The sequence below is a fragment of the Melanerpes formicivorus genome, unplaced genomic scaffold (assembly GCF_026170545.1).
Source record: "Melanerpes formicivorus ecotype bairdi unplaced genomic scaffold, bMelFor1.0.p_v2 SCAF_8, whole genome shotgun sequence".
Classification (NCBI taxonomy): domain Eukaryota; kingdom Metazoa; phylum Chordata; class Aves; order Piciformes; family Picidae; genus Melanerpes; species Melanerpes formicivorus.
In genome coordinates this window covers 2,240,564-2,262,090 of record NW_027142360.1, presented here as the reverse complement: position 1 = coordinate 2,262,090, position 21,527 = coordinate 2,240,564, and the positions used below count along the sequence as shown (strand labels likewise).

General features: G+C 51.0%; 1 protein-coding gene across 1 annotated transcript in view; it reads left to right on the top strand.

Annotated features, from left to right (window-relative positions):
- CACNA2D4 (calcium voltage-gated channel auxiliary subunit alpha2delta 4) overlaps positions 1–21,527 on the top strand; it is a 197,890-nt gene that overhangs the window by 22,824 nt on the left and 153,539 nt on the right. Inside the window, 4 exon segments of the mRNA XM_068141829.1 lie at positions 13,264–13,380; positions 14,864–14,923; positions 17,469–17,631; positions 20,891–21,022. Of these exon segments, the coding sequence (XP_067997930.1) occupies positions 13,264–13,380; positions 14,864–14,923; positions 17,469–17,631; positions 20,891–21,022 (472 nt within the window).

Below are 21,527 nucleotides of genomic sequence, written 5' to 3'. Positions count from 1 at the left end.
CCTTTGAACATCCAATTCAAAACTGGTAATCTGGGAGCTAAGAGAAGTTGTGATTCAGTTCCAATCACTTCAGAAGATGCTTTTACTCCTTCATAGGCAGCTAAAATTTCTTTCTCTGTTGGAGTATAGTTAGCCTCTGAACCTCTGTAACCTCGACTCCAGAAACCAAGAGGTCGTCCACGTGTCTCACCTGGAGCTTTTTGCCACAAGCACCAGGTTGGACCATTGTCACTTGCAGCCGTGTACAAAATGTTCTTAATGTCTGGACCATCTCGGACAGGTCCCAGACCCATCGCTTGAATCACCTCTTGTTTTATCTGGTCAAAGGCTGCTTGTTGTTCAGGTCCCCAGTGGAAATGGTTTCTCTTTCGAGTCACATCATACAGAGGTTTCACAATCTGACTGTATCCAGGAATGTGCAGTCTCCAAAATCCTACTATCCCCAAGAAACGTAGGGTCTCTTGCTTGTTTGTGGGACTTGCCATGGTAGAGACTCTATTTACCACATCCACTGGAATGTGTCGGCGTCCATCCTGCCATCGCACTCCCAGAAACTGAATCTCTGTGGTAGGTCCTTTCACTTTGTCTCGCTTGATGGCAAAACCTGCATTCAGAAGAATGTCAATGATTTTGTTACCTTTCTCGAAGACTTCCTCAGCAGTTTTACCCCAGACGATGATATCATCGATGAACTGGATGTGTTCTGGAGCACCGCCTTTCTCCAGAGCATCGTGGATCACTGCATGACAGATGCTTGAGCTGTGGATCCAGCCCATTGGCAGCCTGTTGAAAGTGTACTGGATTCCTCTCCAGGTGAAAGCAAACTGAGGCCTGCATTCCTCTGCTATGGGAATAGAGAAGAATGCATTAGCAATGTCTATGGTAGCATACCATTTGGCCTCTTTGGATTCCAGCTCATACTGTAGCTCCATCATGTCTGGTACTACTGCACTCATAGGTGGTGTCACTTCATTTAGGGCTCGGTAGTCTACCGTCAGACGCCAGTCTCCATTCTGCTTCCGCACAGGCCACACTGGACTGTTGAAAGGTGAATGAGTTTTGCTGACGACTTTCTGACTCTCCAACTGACGAATCAGATTTTGAATGGGCAACAAAGAGTCACGGTTGGTTCTGTATTGTCTGTGATGCACAGTCTGAGAAGCAACCGGCAATTTAATGTCCTGTATCTTATGTTGTCCCACAACTGCAGATTCATCAGAAAGTTCAGGTCTAGCAGACAGCTTCAATTTTTGTCCATCAATTTCTATTGAAGCTACTCCAAAAGCCCATTTGTAACCTCTAGGGTCTTTGAAACGCCCTTCTCTCAGAAAATCAATTCCCAAAATACAAGGTGCGTCAGGTCCGGTCACAACTGTATGCTTCCTCCATTGTTTACCAGTTAAACTTATATTAACCTCTACCTTACTTAACTCTTGAGATCCACCAGTGACTCCCAGAATAGTTATAGACTCTGATCCCTGATAATTTGATGGTATTATGGTGCACTGAGCTCCTGTGTCAACCAAGGCCCTGTACTTCCGAAATTGTGAAGTGCCAGGCCACTGGATGTACACATCCCAATAGATTCTATTATCTCTGTTATCCCTCTCCTCCCCCTGGCGGGAGGCAGGGCACCCCTAGTTATGGGGAACATGCGCACATGTGCATTGCACATATTGTGCAGGGTTATAACTTTGCATGTTATAATTGGAGCCACTGTTGGAGCCATAAGAGTTGTTCTGGGGAACTGTGGAAGTAACAGCTACCCTTCTGGTATTGCTACCTCGGGTTCTGCCACTTTGCAATTCCCTCAGTCTCCTGAAAAGATTAGAAGTTGGTTGGCCATCCCAGCGGTTCATGTTCTCACCAAACTGATCACGCAGAGTTATCCAAATAGTTCTACGTGATTGCCTTGGTGGTCTGTTTTGGAATGACCTGTTTTGGAATGTCCTGTTTTGGAATGACCTCCTTGGAGGACGTGTATTCCTCACAGATGAAACTTGTATCCACCTGGAGGAAGAATTGAAATTATCCTTCTGTGCCAATTGGTATATGGAATCTTTTAACTCTCTTATGCAATTCTGAATATCACCAGACATCGTTTTAATGGCTGAAACCAAAGAACCACGTGTCATGCTATCCTCCAGTTGTCTCATTTGATCACTGAATTGGCCAACCGTAGGAGAAGCTCCACCATAACTTCTTGACACAATTCTGCTTGCCAGAATGTTTGCATAATTAGAAGGAGCAAGTTTGATGATCTTTTTAGCAAGACCAATACCCACAGGAATGTCATCAGGATTCAAAGTTTCATGTTCACCATAGAGTAGCTCTCTAACAGCAAATTCTCTCAAGCGCTTAATTCCCTCATCTATGGTAGTCCAGGGTTTAGGATTCCAGGGAAGATCATCTCGGGAAGGGTATCTCAGGGCAACCGCTATTAAAAGGCGTATCCACAGATTAACCTTGCCGAGAGCTTCGCCTAGATGTCTATCTATTCCATTGTCCCTTGAGAGAGTTCCTAACTGAGCTGCTGACTTGTCTCCAACTGTTAGAGCTGAAGCACCTGTATCATAACACCTACTAAGCCAAGCTAGAACTGGCTCCTTATCTGCCCTGGTGAAATCTTTACGGACATTTCGCAATTCCTCCCGTGGTGACGAACAGTCCGTAATATCATCTTCATCTTCATCTCCCTGAATTCTTTGCCCGTAAAATCCTGCTGTCATTCTCCTAAGGATCTCTTTAAGCTGAGAACCACCTTTGCCAGCTGCTTTCCTAGCTTCATCTCTATCCTGCTTTGATCTCACTAGGTTAGCTAGATCTTTAAAACAAACCTTCTCTTCCTCCTGAGCAGGATCTTTTACAGTAGAGGGCCCCTCACCAGGATCAGTCTCCACCTCTTCTTCTCCATCTTGGGCCTTTGCAGCTCTAGTCTTTAAAGGAGCCACCTTAACTGGAGCTGTGTTTGAATTTACAGCCACCTTAATGGAAGCTGACAGGTCCTGAGATAAATCAGCTGCTGGGGCAGTGACTTCCGGTCCCACCGAGGGAGTGGGTGGAAGTGACGTTGCTCCATTAATGGCCGACGGAGCAGAAGAAGAAGGAGAAGGAGTGGGAGAAGGAGTAGGTGCCATGTTGATACCAGCCGATGCCCTTGGCTGCTTGCCAGAATCAGCAAAGTCATTTAGAGCTGCCTTACCAATTAACTTTTTAGCCTTCTTTTTAACTGACACGGGTTCTCCACAGTCCTCATCACTAGATGACTCTGGGACTGATCGAGAGCCACGGCGTTTTCTCTTTGATCTAGTTTTAATAACAAAACAAGCTCTGGACACCTTTCTCTCTCGCCGCAAAGAAATCAGGAGATACACGATAATTATCACCAGCAGCAGAATTATAGACATGAAATAAATCACCTTTGGATCCCAGGCATCACCTAAAGTTACTGTCTCCTCAGGCGGAATCTTAAAACCCTTTATCTCAATTGGGAGAGTGGTGGAGGTAACATTCCTGTATCTCACTGGCCATAATAAATTAATACATTTTCCATACCATAGTTTAACTCTATACATAACCCACATATAAATTGTCCGCACCAAATATTTGCCCAGGTAATCCAGAATCAAACCCAAACAATACCTGTAAACCAGAGCCCCAAAAATTGAAAAGAACAATCGCTCCACAAACCACAATACCTTCATGTTTGCTAATTCAGCTAGAAAACACTAAATCAATCAAATAATAAATTAAACTAATTATCTGCCGCACGTTGGGTACGCCAATAAAAAAAATGTGGTGGGTGGAAGGGTAAGGCCGAGAAGCCTCCTCCCTTCCCCCTTGTAAGGTAAAGGGAAAGAAACTTGAAGGGAAAGGAAAAAAAAACTCGCAAGCTGAATTAGCAAAGCAGTGGAGCTATATTTACAAAGTGATGTAGGGTTTGCAGGGGATTATTTACAAATTTACAATATCTACAATATATACAAAGATATACAACAGAGTAACACAGAAATGAGAGTGCCCCCCTCGGCAGAGAGGGGTCCCCCACCTCCGCTCTCCCCTCTCTTCCCCCCCTTTCCCCAGAATGGGATAGAAAGAGAAAGAGAAGAGAGGAAAAAAAAGTTAGAAGCAGTTCGTGTTAATTGGAAGGGAGTTAGTATACAGGCCTGTTATCTGGTTTTCAAGGCCGAGGCCTTGGCAGAAAGCCCAGCACAGAAAGCTGCTGCATGGAGAAGAGGCGGAAGCAAGACTGACTGAGAAGTGCTGGAAATGTCCAGTATAGTCCCAGCTCAGAAGTGCTTCCTCCCACTCGTCCAATGAAATTAGTTTAGACTATTCCTTCCGTTTACCAACTTCCGTCCACCATATTCCCTTTCTTAAGGGGGCAACGTCAACCGGCCACAAGGTCCCTTTCTGCCTCGCAGCTCTCAGCCACTCTGACCCCAGCCTGTAGCTCTGCATGGGGTTGTTGTGGCCAAAGTGCAGCACCTGGTACTTGGATTGTTGAATGCCATCCTGTTGGACTCTGCCCATCTGTGCAGCCTGTCGAGGTCCCTCTGCAGAGCTCTCCTATCATATGGCAGAACCAGGAGGCCAGCAGCAGTTCTTGGTCCTTTCAGACAGGCAAGGAGCAAAGGTGGGTTTATCTTTGTTGATTCACATCAAGAGAGATAAGATTTAGTCTCTTACACTCCCCTGGCAAGGCTTCAGGCCATGTCCTCTCCTCTTGGCACAAGCTGCCTGACCCCTACTTGACTACAGCTTCCCTTCAGGTAGTTGTAGAGTGTGAGAAGGTCCTCCCTGAGCCTCCTCTCCTCCAGGCTGAACACCCCCAGCTCCCTCAGCCTCTCCTCTTTAACATCTTTATTGATGATCTGGATGAGGGGATTGAGTCAATCATCAGTAAATTTGCAGATGACACCAAGCTGGGGGCAGGAGTTGATCTGCTGGAGGGTGGAGAGGCTCTGCAGAGGGACCTCGACAGGCTGGACAGATGGGCAGAGGCCAAGGGCAGGAGATTGAACACATCCAAGTGCCAGGTTCTGCACATTGGCCACAACAACCCCAGGCAGTGCTACAGGCTGGGGTCAGAGTGGCTGAGAGCAGCCAGGCAGAGAGGGACCCGGGGGTGCTGGTTGATGGTAGGCTGAACATGAGCCTGCAGTGTGCCCAGGCAGCCAGGAGGGCCAATGGCATCCTGGCCTGCATTAAGAACAGTGTGGCCAGCAGGAGCAGGGAGGTCATTCTGCCCCTGTACACTGCACTGGTTAGGCCACACCTCGAGTCCTGTGTCCAGTTCTGGGCCCCTCAGTTTAGGAAGGAGGTTGACTTGCTGGAACGAGTCCAGAGAAGGGCAACAAAGTTGGTGAGGGGCTTGGAACACAGCCCTGTGAGGAGAGGCTGAGGGAGCTGGGGTTGCTTAGCCTGGAGAAGAGGAGACTCAGGGGAGACCTTCTTGCTCTCTACAACTACCTGAAGGGAGGTTGTAGACAGGCAGAGGTTGGTCTCTTCTCCCAGGCAGCCAGCACCAGAACAAGAGGACACAGTCTCAGGTTGTGCCAGGGGAGGTTCAGGCTGGAGGTCAGGAGGAAGTTTTACACAGAGAGAGTGATTGCCCATTGGAATGGGCTACCCAGGGAGGTGGTGGAGTCACCATCACTGGAGGTGTTCAGGAGGAGACTTGATGGGGTGCTTGGTGCCATGGGTTAGTTGATTAGGTGGTGTTGGATGATAGGTTGGACACAATAATCTTGAAGGTCTCTTCCAACCTGGTCTATTCTATTCTATTCTATTCTATTCTATTCTATTCTATTCTATTCTATTCTATTCTATTCTATTCTATTCTATTCCATTCCATTCCATTCCATTCCATTCTATTCTATTCTATTCATCAGCCTTTCCCTCCAGTCCCTTCCCCAGGCTGGTTGCTCTCCTCTGGACCTGCTCCAGCACCTCAATGTCCTTCCTGAAGTGAGAGACCTAGAACTGAGATTCTGATGATTTCTGAGAATCCCTTCCTGCTTCCTTCTGTAGCTGGAGTGCTGGTTGCCCTCCCCAGGGAGCAAGGGCAGCAAGGCTTGCCTCCATCAGGTGCTGGCAATGACATCTCATTACTAGAAAGCACTGCAAAAAACTCCATGGCAAAGAACAGACAAATTGGAGAAGTTCAGTCAAGACATTTTCTTGGGTGAGGATGAAAGGGATGTCTTTCACACTCTTAATTTAGTTTCACTAGCAGTGAGTAATGTCACACTGTGTACTCCAATGGGCTAAACTTCTCCGAGGTGAGAACAGGCAAATGCATTTAGTAACAGAGCTCTGCTCATAGATGAGGATTGGGGTACTGCATCTTGGCTATTCCACCCTTAAATCACCACCTCCCTCACTGTCAGAGGGGAATCTCAACCAATTGCTCCTGCTGTTTGAAGGGAGTGCTGATTCCTGGGGCCTGGAAGAATAGGAAAGGAATTTTCTGTTTGCTGAGAGTGAACTCTTTGACCCTGTTTTAACCTTGAGTCCTGTGTCCAGTTCTGGGCCCCTCAGTTTAAGAAGGACATTGAGACACTTGAAGGTGTCCAGAGAAGGGCAACAAGGCTGGGGAGAGGCCTTGAGCACAGCCCTGTGAGGAGAGGCTGAGGGAGCTGGGGTTGCTTAGCCTGGAGAAGAGGAGGCTCAGGAGTGACCTCATTGCCCTCTACAACTACCTGAAGGGTGGTTGTAGCCAGGAAGGGGTTGGCCTCTTCTCCCAGGCAACCAGCAGATCCACCTGACCAGCAGATCCAAGCAGATGAGGCCCTCCATAGGCAAATAGAAGCAGCTTCCAGGTCACAAGCCCTGGTCCTCATGGGGGATTTCAACCACCCGGACATCTGCTGGAGGGACAACACAGCAAGGCACCAGCAATCCAGGATGTTCCTGGACTGCATAGAAGACAACTTCCTCCTCCAAATGGTGGAGGAACCAACAAGAAATGGTGCTATGCTGGACCTTGTTCTCACCAACAGGGAAGGGCTGGTAAGCAATGTGAGGCTCAGAGACAGCCTTGGCTGCAGTGACCATGAAGCAGTTGCATTTAATCTCCTCAGGGCAATCAGGAGGAAGTATTCCAAGCTCACGACCCTAGACCTTAGGCGTGCAGACTTTGATGGCTTCAGGGATCTGCTAGCCAAAGTGTCCTGGGACAAAGCCCTGGAGGGAAGAGGGACCCAGGACAGTTGGTCAGTATTCAAGGACCACCTCCTCTGTGTCCAGGAGCTCTGTATACCAACAAAGAGAAAAGCAGGTAAGAATGCTAGGAGGCCTGCCTGGATGGGCAAGGAGCTACTGGACACACTATTGCTTAAAAGGAAACTCTACAGGAAGTGGAGGGAAGGACAGCTAGAACAGGGGGAATATAAGGAAGCTGCCTGAGCAGCAAGAGTCCTGGTTAGGAAAGCCAAAGCAGAGTTTGAGTTGAATCTAGCCAGGGAGATTAAAGGGAACACTAAGAACTTCTACAGGTATATGAATGGGAAGAAGAAGCCTAGGGAAGGTGTGGGCCCCCTCAGAAAGGAAAATGGTGACATGGTCACAAGTGATGAGGAAAAGGCTCAGGTACTCAATGACTTCTTTACCTCAGTCTTCACTGCAAGGGCCTCCAGCCACACTCCTGATGTTATGGAAGTCAAAGCCAGGGACGGGGAGGAAGAACTGCCCATTGTAAGTGCAGATCAGGTTCGTGATCATCTGAAGAACCTGAAAGTGTTCAAGTCCATGGGACCCCATGGGATACACCCACGGGTACTGAGAGAACTGGCAGAGGAGGTTGCTAAACCCCTCTCTATTATATTACAAAAGTCATGGCAGTCTGGGGCAGTCCCCACAGACTGGAAAAGGGGAAACATTGCCCCCATTTGCAAAAAGGGTAAGAAGGAGGAACCAGGGAACTCTAGGCCAGTCAGTCTCACCTCTGTGCCCGGAAAGATCATGGAGCAGATCCTCCTGGAGGCACTACTCGCTCAAAAGAATAGTGAAGAGGGGATTGGGAACAGTCAGCATGGCTTCACCAAGGGCAAATCCTGCCTGACCAACCTGGTGGCCTTCTCTGAACAGCTGACAACATTAACAGATGAGGGGAGAGCAACTGATGTCCTTTGCCTGGAGCTGAGCAAAGCCTTCGACACTGTCCCACACCACATCCTGGTCTCCAGGCTGGTGACACATGGGTGTGATGGGTGACCACTGGATGGATAAGGAACTGGCTTGATGGCCGCACCCAAAGAGTGTCTGTCAATGGCTCCATGTCCCAGTGGAGGCCAGGGACAAGTGGAGTCCCTCAGGGATCAGTCCTGGGACCTGTCTTATTCAACAGCTTTGTGGGTGCCATGGACAGTGGCACTGAGTGCACCCTCAGCAAGTTTGCTGATGACACCAAGCTGTGTGGTGCAGCAGACACGCTGGAGGGAAGGGATCCATCCAGAGGGACCTTGACAGGCTGGAGAGGTGGGCACAAGCCAACCTCATGAACTTCAATAAGAGCAAGTGCAGGGTCCCGCATCTGGGTCGAGGCAATCCCAGGCACAAATCCAGGCTGGGCAGTGACTGGCTGGAAAGTAGCCCTGAAGAGAGAGACTTGGGGGTGCTGGTGGACAAAAAGCTCAACATGAGCTCTCAGTGTGCACTTGCAGCCCGCAAAGCCAATCAGATCCTGGGCTGCATCAGGAGAAGTGTGGCCAGCAGGACAAGGGAGGTGATCCTCCCCCTCTACTCAGCCCTGGTGAGACCCCACCTGGAGTACTGTGTCCAGTTCTGGAGCCCCTATTACAAGAGGGATCTGGAGGTGCTGGAACGTGACCAGAGAAGGGCCAGGAGGATGAGCAGAGGGCTGGAGCACCTCTCCTATGAGGACAGACTGAAGGAGTTGGGGCTGTTCAGTCTGCAGAAGAGAAGGCTCCGAGGTGACCTAATTGTCACCTTCCAGTATCTGAAAGGGGCCTACAGGAAGGCTGGGGAGGGACTGCTCAGGATCTCAGGTAGTGACAGGACTAGGGGGAATGGAATGAAGCTGGAGGTGGGGAGATTCAGGCTAGATGTGAGGAGGAGGTTCTTCACCATGAGAGTGGTGAGACCCTGGAATGGGTTGTCCAGGGAGGTGGTCGAGGCCCCGTCCCTGGGGGTGTTTAAGAGCAGGCTGGATGAGGCTCTGTCCAGCCTGATCTAGTGTGGGGTGTCCCTGCCCATGGCAGGGGGGTTGGAACTAGATGATCCTTGTGGTCCCTTCCAACCCTGAATGAAACTATGAAACTATGAAACTATGAAACCAGCAGCAGAACAAGGGGACACAGTCTCAGGCTGTGCCAGGGAGGTTTAGACTCGAGGTGAGGAGGAAGTTCTTCACCGAGTGAGTCGTTCGTCATTGGAACGGGTTGCCCAGGGAGGTGGTTGAGTCATCGACCCTGGAGGCGTTCAAGAGGGGATTGGATGTGGCACTTGGTGCCATGGTCTAGTCATGGGGTCTGTGTTGATAGGTTGGACTCGATGATCCTCGAGGTCCTTTCCAACCTAAGTGATACTGTGATACTGTGATCAGATCCTTTCAGCCAGTTCTCCCCAGCCTATAGCTGGGTTTTGTCCTGTAAATTACAATGATCTGCTAACCTGAACCCTAAACTCAGGCAGTACAGGCTGGCTACAAACATCTCTGTTGCCATTTGCTGCAGACCTTCAGCCACGGTGCCTGGTACCGGTGCTGAAATCACAGGCACTGCTCCGCTGCCTGCCTTTAGCAACCCCTGCAGTGAGCATTGCAGTGGGAGGCATACAGATATAGGATGGTTTGCTAGATCCTGGGGTGCATCAAGAGGAGTGTGTCCAGCAGATCCAGGGAGGTTCTCCTCTCCCTCTACTCTGCCCCAGTGAGACCTCATCTTGAGTACTGTGTTCGGTTCTGGGCTCCCCAGTTCCAGAGGGACAGGAATCTGCTGGAGAGAGTCCAAAGGAGGGCTCCAAGGATGCTGAAGGGACTGCAGCACTGCCTGGGGAGGAGAGGCTGAGAGCCCTGGGGCTGTTTAGTCTGGAGAGGAGAAGGCTTAGAGGGGATCTGATCAATGCCTATCAATAGCTGAGGGCTGGGGGTCAAGAGGGAAGGGACAGGCTCTGCTCAGTTGCATCCTGTACACTGCACTGGTTAGGTCACACCTCGAATCCTGTGTCCAGTTCTGGGCCCCTCAGTTTAGGAAGGAGGTTGACTTGCTGGAAGGTGTCCAGAGAAGGGCAACAAAGTTGGTGAGGGGCTTGGAACACAGCCCTGTGAGGAGAGGTTGAAGGAGCTGGGGTTGCTTAGCCTGGAGAAGAGGAGGCTCAGGGGAGACCTCATTGCTGTCTACAATTACCTGAAGGAGGGTTGTAGCCAGGCAGAGGTTGGTCTCTTCTCCCAGGCAGCCAGCACCAGAACAAGAGGACACAGTCTCAGTCTGCACCAGGGGAGGTTCAGGCTGGAGGTCAGGGGGTAGTTTTACACAGAGAGAGTGATTGCCCATTGGAATGGGCTGCCTGGGGAGGTGGTGGAGTCACCATCCCTGGAGGTGTTCAGGAGGAGACTTGATGGGGTGCTTGGTGCCGTGGGTTAGTTGATTAGGTGGTGTTGGTTGATAGGTTGGGCAAGATTATCTTGAACATCTCTTCCAACCTGGTTTATTCTATTCTATTCTTTTCTACTCTATTCTATCCTGTGATAGGACAAGTGACAATGGATGGAATCTCCAGCACAGGAGGTTCCACCTCAACATAAGGAGCAACTTCTTCACTGACACTTGAACGTGTCCAGAGAAGGGCAACAAAGCTGGGGAGAGGCCTTGAGCACAGCCCTGTGAGGAGAGGCTGAGGGAGCTGGGGTTGCTTAGCCTGGAGAAGAGGAGGCTCAGGGGTGACCTCATTGCTCTCTACAACTACTTGAAGGGAGATTGTAGCCAGGAGGGAGTTGGTCTCTTCTCCCAGGCAAGCAGCACCAAAACAAGAGGACACAGTCTCAAGCTGTGCCAGGGGAGGTTTAGGCTTGAGGTGAGGAGAAATTCTTCCCAGACAGAGAGATGTGCTGCCCAGGGAGGTGGTGGAGTCCCCATCCCTGGAGGTGTTCAAGAGGGGATTGGATGTGGCACTTGGTGCCATGGTTTAGTTGTCAGGAGGTGTTAGGTGATAGGTAATAGGTTGGACTTGATGATCTCTGAGGTCTTTTCCAACCTGGTTGATTCTATGATCTAACCAGACTCCTTCCAACTGCTCACATTTGCTTTTACCCTATTCACATCTAGTTGCCAATGTGTCAAAAGCCTATTAAACCATAGCTGCAAGGTGAAGAGCCCTCTTTGGTTTTCTTTTAACCTCATTGTGTGACCCAAGGTAACTGCTGGCAGGTCACTTTGTGCAGCCCGTGCCTGCCCGTGCTGTCGTGGTCCCCCCCAGCCCCCCTTGCCTAGCTTTCCCAGGAGAGATTACCCTCCTCCCCCCTGAGGAGGACCTGATTAATGCCTAGCCTGGCAGAGATCACTTCCCTCCCGACAAAACCATGACATGGAGCTAAATGGGACAGGCAGCAGCTGGGACGTGCGCTGCCGCGGTGCTGCCATCAGCCCGGGAGCTCAGCGCAGGGCTTGCTGTTCGCACATCCTTCTTGTGGCCGCACGGCTATGCTAACCTTCATGCTCCGCCTGACCTCCTCCTCCTCCTCCCCCGCCCACCGCCGCTCCCCAGCCGCAGCAGAGGGGCTGCTAGGGCTGGCAGGTTTAATCCAGTAAAACCCTTGCTGTTAATCACGGCAGACAGAGCAAGCAGCCTTCCTCCCCTGCCTGCTGCAGGCCGGCTGCTGCTGCTATTTCTGTCTGACGTCCTCAGCCTGCCCTGGCCTCAAGGCGTTTTTACTCTGCCTGCACTCAGCTGCCCTCCTGGATGGCCACTGAGCTTCTTGAACAAAAGGAGCCCCACTGCTCACCCTGAGGACGTGCAGAGCTCTCCACTCCATCCTTTCTCCTGATTCAGGAGTGCTACTGAAGGCCCTGCCATCCTCTTACCTTTTTCACTACCTCGTTTTGTACTGCTGCAAGAAGTCCAGCCCTGGGTGATTGCTGCTGTGGTGCTGACACAACATGAGGATGGAGGGGATGTGTGTGCACTGTACAGAGATACCCTGATGAGGGACCAGGGAGCAGCACTGTGGAAAAGGACTTGGGGGTGCTGATGGATGAGAAGCTGGGCAGGAGCAGGCAGTGTGAGCTTGCAGCACAGAAGGCCAATGGCAGCCTGGGCTGCATCCAAAGCTGTGTGGCCAGAGATGGAGACAGAGGATCCTGCCCCTCTGCCCTGCTCTGGTGACAACTCTTCTGAAGTACTGCATCCAGCTAAGAGCCCTCAACACAGGAAGGACATGGACCTGATGGAGCAGATCCAGGGGAGAGCCACAAAAATAATCAGGGGGTTGGAGCAGCTCTGCTACAAGGACAGGCTGAGGGAGCTGCGGGTGTTCAGCCTGCAGAAGAGAAGGCTCCAGGGAGACCTTTCAGTACCTGAGGGGAGCTGCAAGAAGGCTGCAGAGAGACTGTTTGCAAAGGCCTTCAGGGACAGGACCAGGGGCAATGGCTTCAAACTAGAGCAGAGCAGATTGAGACTGGATGTTAGGAACAAGTTCTGCACCATGAGGGTGGTGGTGCCATGGTTTAGTCATGAGGTCTGTGGTGACAGGTTGGACTTGATGATCTTTGAGGTCTCTTCCAACCTTGGTGATTCTGATTCTGTGAAAGGCAACATTAGGAGAAGGTGATGAATCAGAGCAGTTCTGAGGGTGACCTCATTCATGTTGCTAAAGCTGTGCAGGGTGAGTGCCCAGAGGCTGGAGCCAGGCTCTGCTGGGGGATGCCCAATGCCAGCACAAGAGGCAGTGGTAGAAGCTGAGGCAGAGAAAGTTCCATGGAAACAGGAGGCAAATGTTTTCCCTGTGAGGGTGACAGAGCCCTGGCACAGGCTGCCCAGGGGGGTTGTGGAGTCTCCCTCTCTGGAGATATTCAAGAGCTGCCTGGATGTGTTCCTGTGTGACCTGCTCTAGGTGCTCCTGCTCTGGCAGGGGGCTTGGACTGGATGAGCTCTTGAGGTCCCAAGGTCCCTTCACATTCTGTGACTGTGATTTTCAACACATCTTTCCTGACCAAAGGCAAAACCCAGCTAACAATAACAGCTTCACCCTTCAACCTTCATGAGCCTCCTGCTCAGCAGGGTTTTCTTCTTTCCCTTGGGTAGAAGTACAAAGATGTGGAGCCCACTCTGAAGATCAAAGAGGTGGATGGCTTGGAACTGGTGAAGAAGTTCTCCGAGCAGATGGAGAGCATGCTCCGCAGGAAGGTGGAAGCTGTGGAGGTATGACCAGCTGGGGCTGTGAGAAGGAGGTTCCTCTTCTGCCAGTCTCAGGGCAGGAGACATAAGCCTCCTGTCTGTAGCAGGAGTGCATGGACACAGAGGTTGTGTGAGGACTCCCTTGTCCAACCAAATGCCTGCTGATGCTGCTGGCTGCTCAGTCTGAGCTTTAAGTAGACACTGGTGGGAGGCTGTGGGAGTTCAGACAAGGGAATGCTGGCTTCTCCTGCAGCTCAGAGTAGGACATAAGATTAAAAATAAACTCTAGGAATAAATATGAGGGAAAGAAGACTCTTTTGGGGAGAAAAGAGCTGTTTAAATAGGGAAAAAGCCACCCTCTCACAAGTAAAAATGGAGTTCATCCTTGCATAATGCAGCCTGACCTTTGAAGACTAGGAGCTTGTTTCAGCTCTCTCTGTGGCTCAAGGGAGGTTCCTGCAGCCCCCTGACCAGGAGTGGCGAGGAAGGTGTTTCCAGCTGTGCACACAGGGAAGTGTGGAGGAGGTGGCAAGATGTATTTAGCTGCTCTGTGCTGGAGATCAGAGCAGGTAATCACGATGGGCCCCCCTTGCTTCTTGCATCTAAGGATCCACCATGGGCCCTTCTATTTATCCACTGGGAAAAGCATATTGCTGCAGTCACAGAGCCTTGACTGTTTGAGGGAGTCTGATGTGGAAAAGTCATCCAGAAACACATCATCTGACTCTGGGAGGGAAAGGTGAGCATATTTAGACCCAGAGCTTTGGCCCAGAGCCTCACATGCCCGGCCAGATTTTTCCAGTGTTTGGATTGCCTTATCCTTTGTGAATGAGCAAAAAGGACCTTTGCTGAGACTGTTGCTGATTGTGCAGCTCTGGAAACATGTCCATGTTTAGCTGGACTTCTTCCCAGTATGTACCAGTTAAGAATTAGTGCCCTTCAGCATCATACTGGAGAGCAGTCCTGTATTATATTGCCTTCCATAAATGGTAAGAGCTTAGAAATGGCCTCGGCGCCACTGAGCCCTTCATGAAACCAAGCCATGGTCTTTGTCTCAGTAACAGTACCAGGCTGAGGCTTCCACATGGCCTTTGGACAAGATGCTGACATCAGGCTGGGTTCCAAATGCCTTTCCCGTGGCTTTTTGGAGGGGTTCATGGAAAACACAATAAACTCCTTGGCTGCTGTCTCTCTAACCGGACGTGTTCCTGTTTGTCTGTGTCCTGTGGTACCTTTAGCAGGGACTCTGCAGTAAGTAGGTGTGAGTAAACTTGGCAATAAAGAGCTGTGACTAGAACTTCCAAGGTGTACAGTTGCAGCACAGAACGACAGGTCAGCAGAAAAGGAAGGAAAGAGGCAATTCCCTAGCTCCCTGACTCTGTGCTGTGGTGAAGGAGGAAGCTGTGTGTCTTTCTGCTAACTACCTGAAGGGTTGATACAGCTGGGAGAGCTTCTGCAGGCCTTCCCACAGCACCCTCTCACCTTTCTTTCTGTGTGCTTGCACTAGAGGTTGGTGGAAGCAGCAGAGGACGCAGACCTGAACCACGAGTACAACTCCTCACTGGAGGTAGGTCCAGCCTGGTCAGCAACCACATCTGCAGAGAAACTAACCAAACTAGTCCCCACCTAGCCACCACAGGTACCAAGACTGGGTAGGAGTTTCCCTGTATTCAGGATGCTCAGCTTGTCTAGAAACAGTAAGAGATTCCCTTGGTAGATCTCAGGCCTGGTAACACCAAGGAAGTTAGGAACTGCAGGAGGGGAAGGATTTGGGAAGACATTCAGCTGTGGTACATCTCCTGCACACCAGCACTGCCATGATGATGCACAGCAGCTGGTGCTTTGTGGGGTACTTGACTGGAAAAAGAGCTAAAAATGGTGCCTGAGCCATGAGGGTGATGCTGTTACAAATACCCACAGAAGATCATTAACGCCAGTGAGCTGAGTTTCTCACCACCTTCCTCAACAGCTCACATCATCTTTCCTCTACCCTGCAGGCATCACTTGTCAGGACTTCCTGTTAGGACAGCTTGGTGCTGTCTCAGCAATTTGGATAATTGGCTTTCTGTTAATAACTGTTTCAAACAAGCTGAGGGATTATTGCTGGTGAAGGGAGTGGACACTGATGAGGGAAGTCCATTGTCCACAGCAGAAGCCCAGAGTGCTTAGCAGAAGTACAGGCTACCTCTGCCAGGACACCTCCCCACCCTGGGAAATGCTGGGAAGGAAACTGCTTCTTGAAATCAAGCTAGGTACAGATTTCACCTCTCCTGCCTCCCTGAAGGTTATTTAAGAATCACTCTAGAGTCATGCTAGTTTGGGGCAAGCCCAGGCACTGGTATAGGCTGGGTAGGGACTGGCTTGAGAGGAAGAAAAGGAAGCCAGCAGTCAGCACTTGCAGCCCAGAGAGGCAAGTAGAGCCTGGGCAAGCGAAGTGTGGCCAGCAGGGCCAGGGAGATGATTCTCCCTCTCTACACAGCTCTGGTGAGACCCCACCTGGAGCACTCTGTCCAGTTCCGGAGCCTCTGTTACAGGAAAGATCTGGAGGTGCTGGAAGGTGTCCAGAGAAGGGCCAGGAGGATGAGCAGAGGGCTGGAGCTGCTCTGCTATGAGGACAGACTGAGAGAGTTGGGGTTGTGCAGTCTGGAGAAGAGAAGGCTCTGAGGAGACCTTCTTGTGGCCTTCCAGTATCTGAAGTGGGCTACAAGAAAGCTGGGGAGGGAGTTTTTAGGGTGTCAGAGAGTGACAGGCCTGGGGGGAATGGATCCAAGCTAGAGGAGGGAAAATTTGAATTAGAGGTTAGGAAGAAGTTGTTCCCCATGAGGGTGGTGAGAGCCTGGCACAGGTTGCCCAGGGAGGTGGTGGAAGCCTCCTGCCTGGAGGTTTTTGAGGCCAGGCTGGATGTGGCTGTGAGCAACCTGCTGTAGTGTGAGGTGTCCCTGGCCATGGCAGGGGGTTGGGACTGGCTGATCCTTGAGGTCCCTTCCAGCCCTGACAGTTCTGTGATTCTGTTCTGTGAATTGTCTGAAGTGGGGGTGACAAGATGAGGTGACCAGGCTCTTTTTGGTGGTGCCCAGTGATAGGACAGGGAATGATGACTACAAGCTGGAGTTTCCACTTCAACATGAAGAGAAACTTCTTTGGTGTGAGGCTGCAGGTGCCCTGGAGCAGGCTGCCCAGAGAGGTTGTGGAGTCTCCTTCTGAGATTCCAAGCCCCCCTGGACATTGTGATTCTGGGCCAGCTGCTGTGGGTGCTCCTGCTTTATCAGGGGGATTGGGATCTCTAGAGGTCCCTTCTAATCCCTACCATTCTGTAACTCTGTAGTTGAGTGACCCTTCCCAGTCAGGATCATGACTCTGTATTCACACAGACAGTTTGCACCCCTGAATTCTCTTAGTGCTTGAACATAAACTCTTCACTAGCCTCTGGACTCAGACAAAGTCAACAAATACATCTGAAAAACCTCTGTTATCTAAGGGGGAACTGTGTCCTGAAGATACTAAAGGGACTATAGATGCTAAATCTCCCTTCACAGGAAGGAAACTCTGTTGTCTTTGAGCACCTTTGACTCTTTCCTTAACTATTGATGAGTGCCTGCTGCTTGGAGTGACAGTGAGGAGATAAGCCTGGCAGGCAGGTAACTCTCTAAAATGACAGCTGTAGAGGTAGGGCAAGGGAGATCAGCACTGGCATGCCCTGGAACAAACCTGGGAGCCAGACCCAGTGAGCAAACCTGGGAGCCAGACCCAGGCCCCACCTCTCCAGCTAGTCACTTAGCCACCTCTGAGGCACCGTGGGAGTCTGCCACTGTGCCCCTTCGCTCTCAGGTGGCTCTGCTGCTGCCAGCGATGGCCACAGCTCCAGTCAGGTAGGCACCTGACAGTAAGAAACCGGGCAGAAATCCCCAACCAGACAGCTTGAAACCATTTAAGAGGCAATGGCTCCTATTTGTTGCCCACCTTCATCCTGCCTGCAGCCCAGTTTCTCCTTTTTATGTGTTAATGTTTTAAATAGTGCTGTGGGTTTGTTTTTCTTTCAGGCAGTACTGCTAATAACCTCTCTTACTGTCTCTTGTTGTTGCCTTTCTCTTTTCCACTGCCTTCATCAACAGTTTGATTACTACAACTCTGTCCTGATTAATGAGAAAGATGAAAATGACAATTACGTGGAGCTGGGAGACGAATTCATCCTGGAGCCAAATGAGCATTTCAACAACCTGCTGGTGAACACAACCTACAGTGACATCCAGCTCCCCACCAACGTCTACAACAAAGGTAATGGCCTCTGCTTTCTCACCAGGTTGCTGTGGAAACTGACAATACTGAGAGAAAGGATGGGAATAGGAAAACACAGCTGAGAGAGCACAGGAGTGGAAAGGTGCTGTGCCAAGAGCTAAGGTCTGTGCTGTAGGCTGCCACTGTGACAGGGCTTAGCTATACTCACAGTCTCACAGTATCACCAAGGCTGGAAGAGACCTCAAAGATCATCAAGTCCAACCTGTCACCACAGACCTCATGACTAGACCATGGCACCAAGTGCCACATCCAATCCCCTCTTGAACACCTCCAGGGATGGGGACTCCACCACCTCCCAGGGCAGCACATTCCAATGACTAATGACTCTCACTGAAGAACTTTCTCCTCACCTCCAGCCTAAACCTCCCCTGGCACAGCTTGAGACTGTGTCTTCTTGTTCTGGTGCTGGGTGCTAGAGAGAAGAGACCAACCCCCTCCTGGCTACAACCTCCCTTCAGGTAGTTGTAGAGAGCAAAGAGGTCACCCCTGAGCCTCCTCTTCTCCAGGCTAAACAACCCCAGCTCCCTCAGCCTCTCCTCACAGGGCTGTGCTCAAGGCCTCTCCCCAGCCTTGTTGCCCTTCTCTGGACACCTTCAAGTCTCTCAATGTCCTTCCTAAACTGAGGAGCCCAGAACTGGACACAGGACTCAAGGTGTGACCTAACCAATGCAGAGTACAGGGGCACAATGACTTCCCTGCTCCTGCTGGCCACACTATTCCTGATGCAGGCCAGGATGCCATTGGCCCTCTTGGCCACCTGGGCACACTGCTGGCTCATGTTTAGGCAGCTGTCAATCAGCACCCCCAGGTCCCTCTCTGTTTGGCAGCTCTCAGCCACTCTGACCCCAGCCTGTAGTTCTGCCTGGGGTTGCTGTGGCCAAAGTGCAGCACCTGGCACTTGGACTTGTTGAATGCCATCCCGTTGGACTTTGCCCATCTGTCCAGTTGGTCTGCTCTTGGAAGACCTCTAGTGCTGGACAGTCCTCCAGCTTAGTATAGTCTCCCAGGACTCATCTACCCAAATAATGACACACAGAATCACAGAATCGCCAAGGCTGGAAGAGACTTCAAAGATCATCCAGTCCAACCTGTCACCACAGACCTCATGACTAGACCATGGCACCAAGTGCCACATCCAATCCCCTCTTAAACACCTCCAGGGATGGTGAGTCCACCACCTCCCTGGGCAGCACATTCCAATAGCTAACATATCTTTCAGTGAAGAACTTTCTCCTCACCTTGAGACTAAACTTCCCCTGGCACAGCTTGAGACTGTGTCCTCTGGTTCTGGTGCTGGGTGCGTGGGGGAAGAGACCAACCCCCACTGTGATGTGAATTTGTGGGCAATTGTGTGAAGCATCAGATCTACCAAGATCTTTAGGTGTCAAGGAGCTCATTGATTTCAGCTGACAATTTAGCCTCCAAGTCTGTTTGTGTTGTGAGGGACACCACAGGGAGACTCTTAGTTCCCAGTGAGCACGTTGGAGGGGCCTGGGAGTAATTCACTGCCGCTACTGGGACTTGGCTGGTTTGGGCTGTTCTCCATTCTCAGCAAGCCTTTGGCACTTTGGCAGCTGCAGGAGCCTCAGGAGGCACCAAGGCTCGTGTGGCCTCACCCATGCCTGTGCTGTGTCCTCTCTACCTTCACATCCACACCACTCCTGCTGCATCTCCAGGCTGTCAGCACACTGCTGAGGCTGCAGGCTGAGACACCAGGGCTAGGTTGTCCTAAGCTTGCTGCTCTTTCTTGGCCAGCCCCCTAAGCTGCCTGAACTGCCCCCTTTCCTGCCTCCCCCTCAGCTCTTCACCTTGCAAGGGGAACTCTCTGTTTTGGCATGGAAAAAAATCAAACAAGTGCCATTATTGTTTCCACAGATGAAGACCTGTCACAACCTCCAGGAGCAGCTGGGGCAGGCACTGTGCTTACAGCTGCTGTGTCAGTTAGAGGGAGTGATATTTCTCTTCTGATTTCAAATGAATTCCACACTGCTGTGTCTGTTAGAGGCACTTCCATTTCCCTTCTGATTTTAAATTAATTCCATCTGATCTGACAGCCCCAGACACCAAACTGTTGCTCACAACAAAGCCACCAGCAGAGCTGGCTGTGGGCAGAGCTACAGGAGGTAGGCTGCTGCCTACAGCAAGAGGTGGCCAAATGGCTGCTGTCACAGACAGCAGAGAGGTGCTGCCCAGCCAGCTGGTGCCCTGCCTGTGCCACTTGCCACAAACAGTCAGCTGCTCTGGCTATGGCTAGAGGATGAGCAGGAGATGGGGGAGGAGGAAGAGGACTGCTTCCATGCCCAAAGCTCTTCCTGGGAGCACTGCCTGGCAGCACTCAGTCCCTCTCTTGCAAACAGCAGCAGCTCTTCTGGCTCCCTTCCTGCATGACTGACTTTGGCCTCATTGCTGGGAAGGTCACAGCTCATTTTTGTGCCCCTTGTTTTGACCAAAACTGCCTTTAGTAAAGCAAATAAACAGGAAGTGCTGGGTCAAAGCCCTACCCCTTTCAGCATGAATACAGTTCATCCTACAAAGACCAGCTTCTTACAATGTCTTATTTCTATTGCTGCTGCTCTGTTTGGTCTCCTGGGGCAATGAGCCAACACAGACAACAAACACACACTGCCTCTTACAAGCTCATGCAAGTCTGCAACTTCCTACTGACTCTGACAAGGTCAGGGGCAAGGGAGGACAGATCAGGCTTTGTGGAAAGAAAGGGCAGGCAAAGGAAGAATTGCTGGGGAAAAGAGAAGAGAGAGAGGGAGAAATGGCATGTAAATCCTAGAGCTCCTCTGTCTTAGGGGATTACATCTGGCATGACTGTGAACACCCTTTGCAGAAATGCTGTTCCCCTTGGTGGGGCATCAGGCAGCTGCCTCCTAACAGCCACACCTCCCCTTCTAGGTGGCAGCTGAGCTCTGGCTGTGCCAGATGTGCCCAGCAAGGTTTTGAGTTTCCTGGGTTGCTCAGAGCTCTCTTCCAGCCAGATGCAATGCCAAGGGCAGAAAGACTGGGAAGAGATTTGGGAGTAATAATGCAAGAGCAAGCTCAGATCACCAGTGGTGAACTGCCCTCCAGGATTCATCTGAATGATGCCTTTGATTCCCTGCCCAATATCAAAGCTTTGAACATTTGCTCCCTTTGCTCCCTTTGCTCCCATCTCTCTCCTCTACCAGGGGTAGTGGGTGGCCTCCCCTCTTTTGCACGCTGTCCTCATTAGCTGTTCTTTCCCCCACAGATCCTGACATCCTCAATGGTGTTTACATGTCAGAAGCCTTGAATCCTATTTTTGTGGACAACTTTGAGAGGGATCCCACCCTGACCTGGCAGTACTTTGGCAGCTCCACCGGATTCTTCAGGCTCTACCCAGGTAAAGGCACAGAGGTTGGTGTCACTGCTTCAGCACAGCCTTGCAGGACAGGATCTGTAGCTGGGAAGGCTGGTGGCAGCATGGCCCCCTGAAGAGAGCAAGCAGGGTGCAGTGAGCAAAATATTCAGTGCATGGGCTGCTGCCACTTAGCCTGCCACAGACACTGCTCCTTCAGCCTAAGGCTCTTTCTCCCACATGGAGCAGCCTCTGGGGCATGTTGGCCTTGCTGCTCCAGAGGAGTCTGCTTGCAGGGATGTTTTTATGCCTCAGGCAGGCTGCCCTCCAAAATGCTCACAAAGCTCTGTGGCAGGAGCTGTGAATAACAAAAACCATCCAGTTGGAAGAGACCTCCAAGCTCATCCAGTCCAACACTTGACCCAACACTGCAGGGTCAAAACCAAACCCTGTCCCTAAGCACCAGCTCCACACACTGCTTAAACACCTCCAGGGATGGTGGCTCCAGCACTGCCCTGGGCAGACCATTCCAGTGTCTGAGAACCCTCTC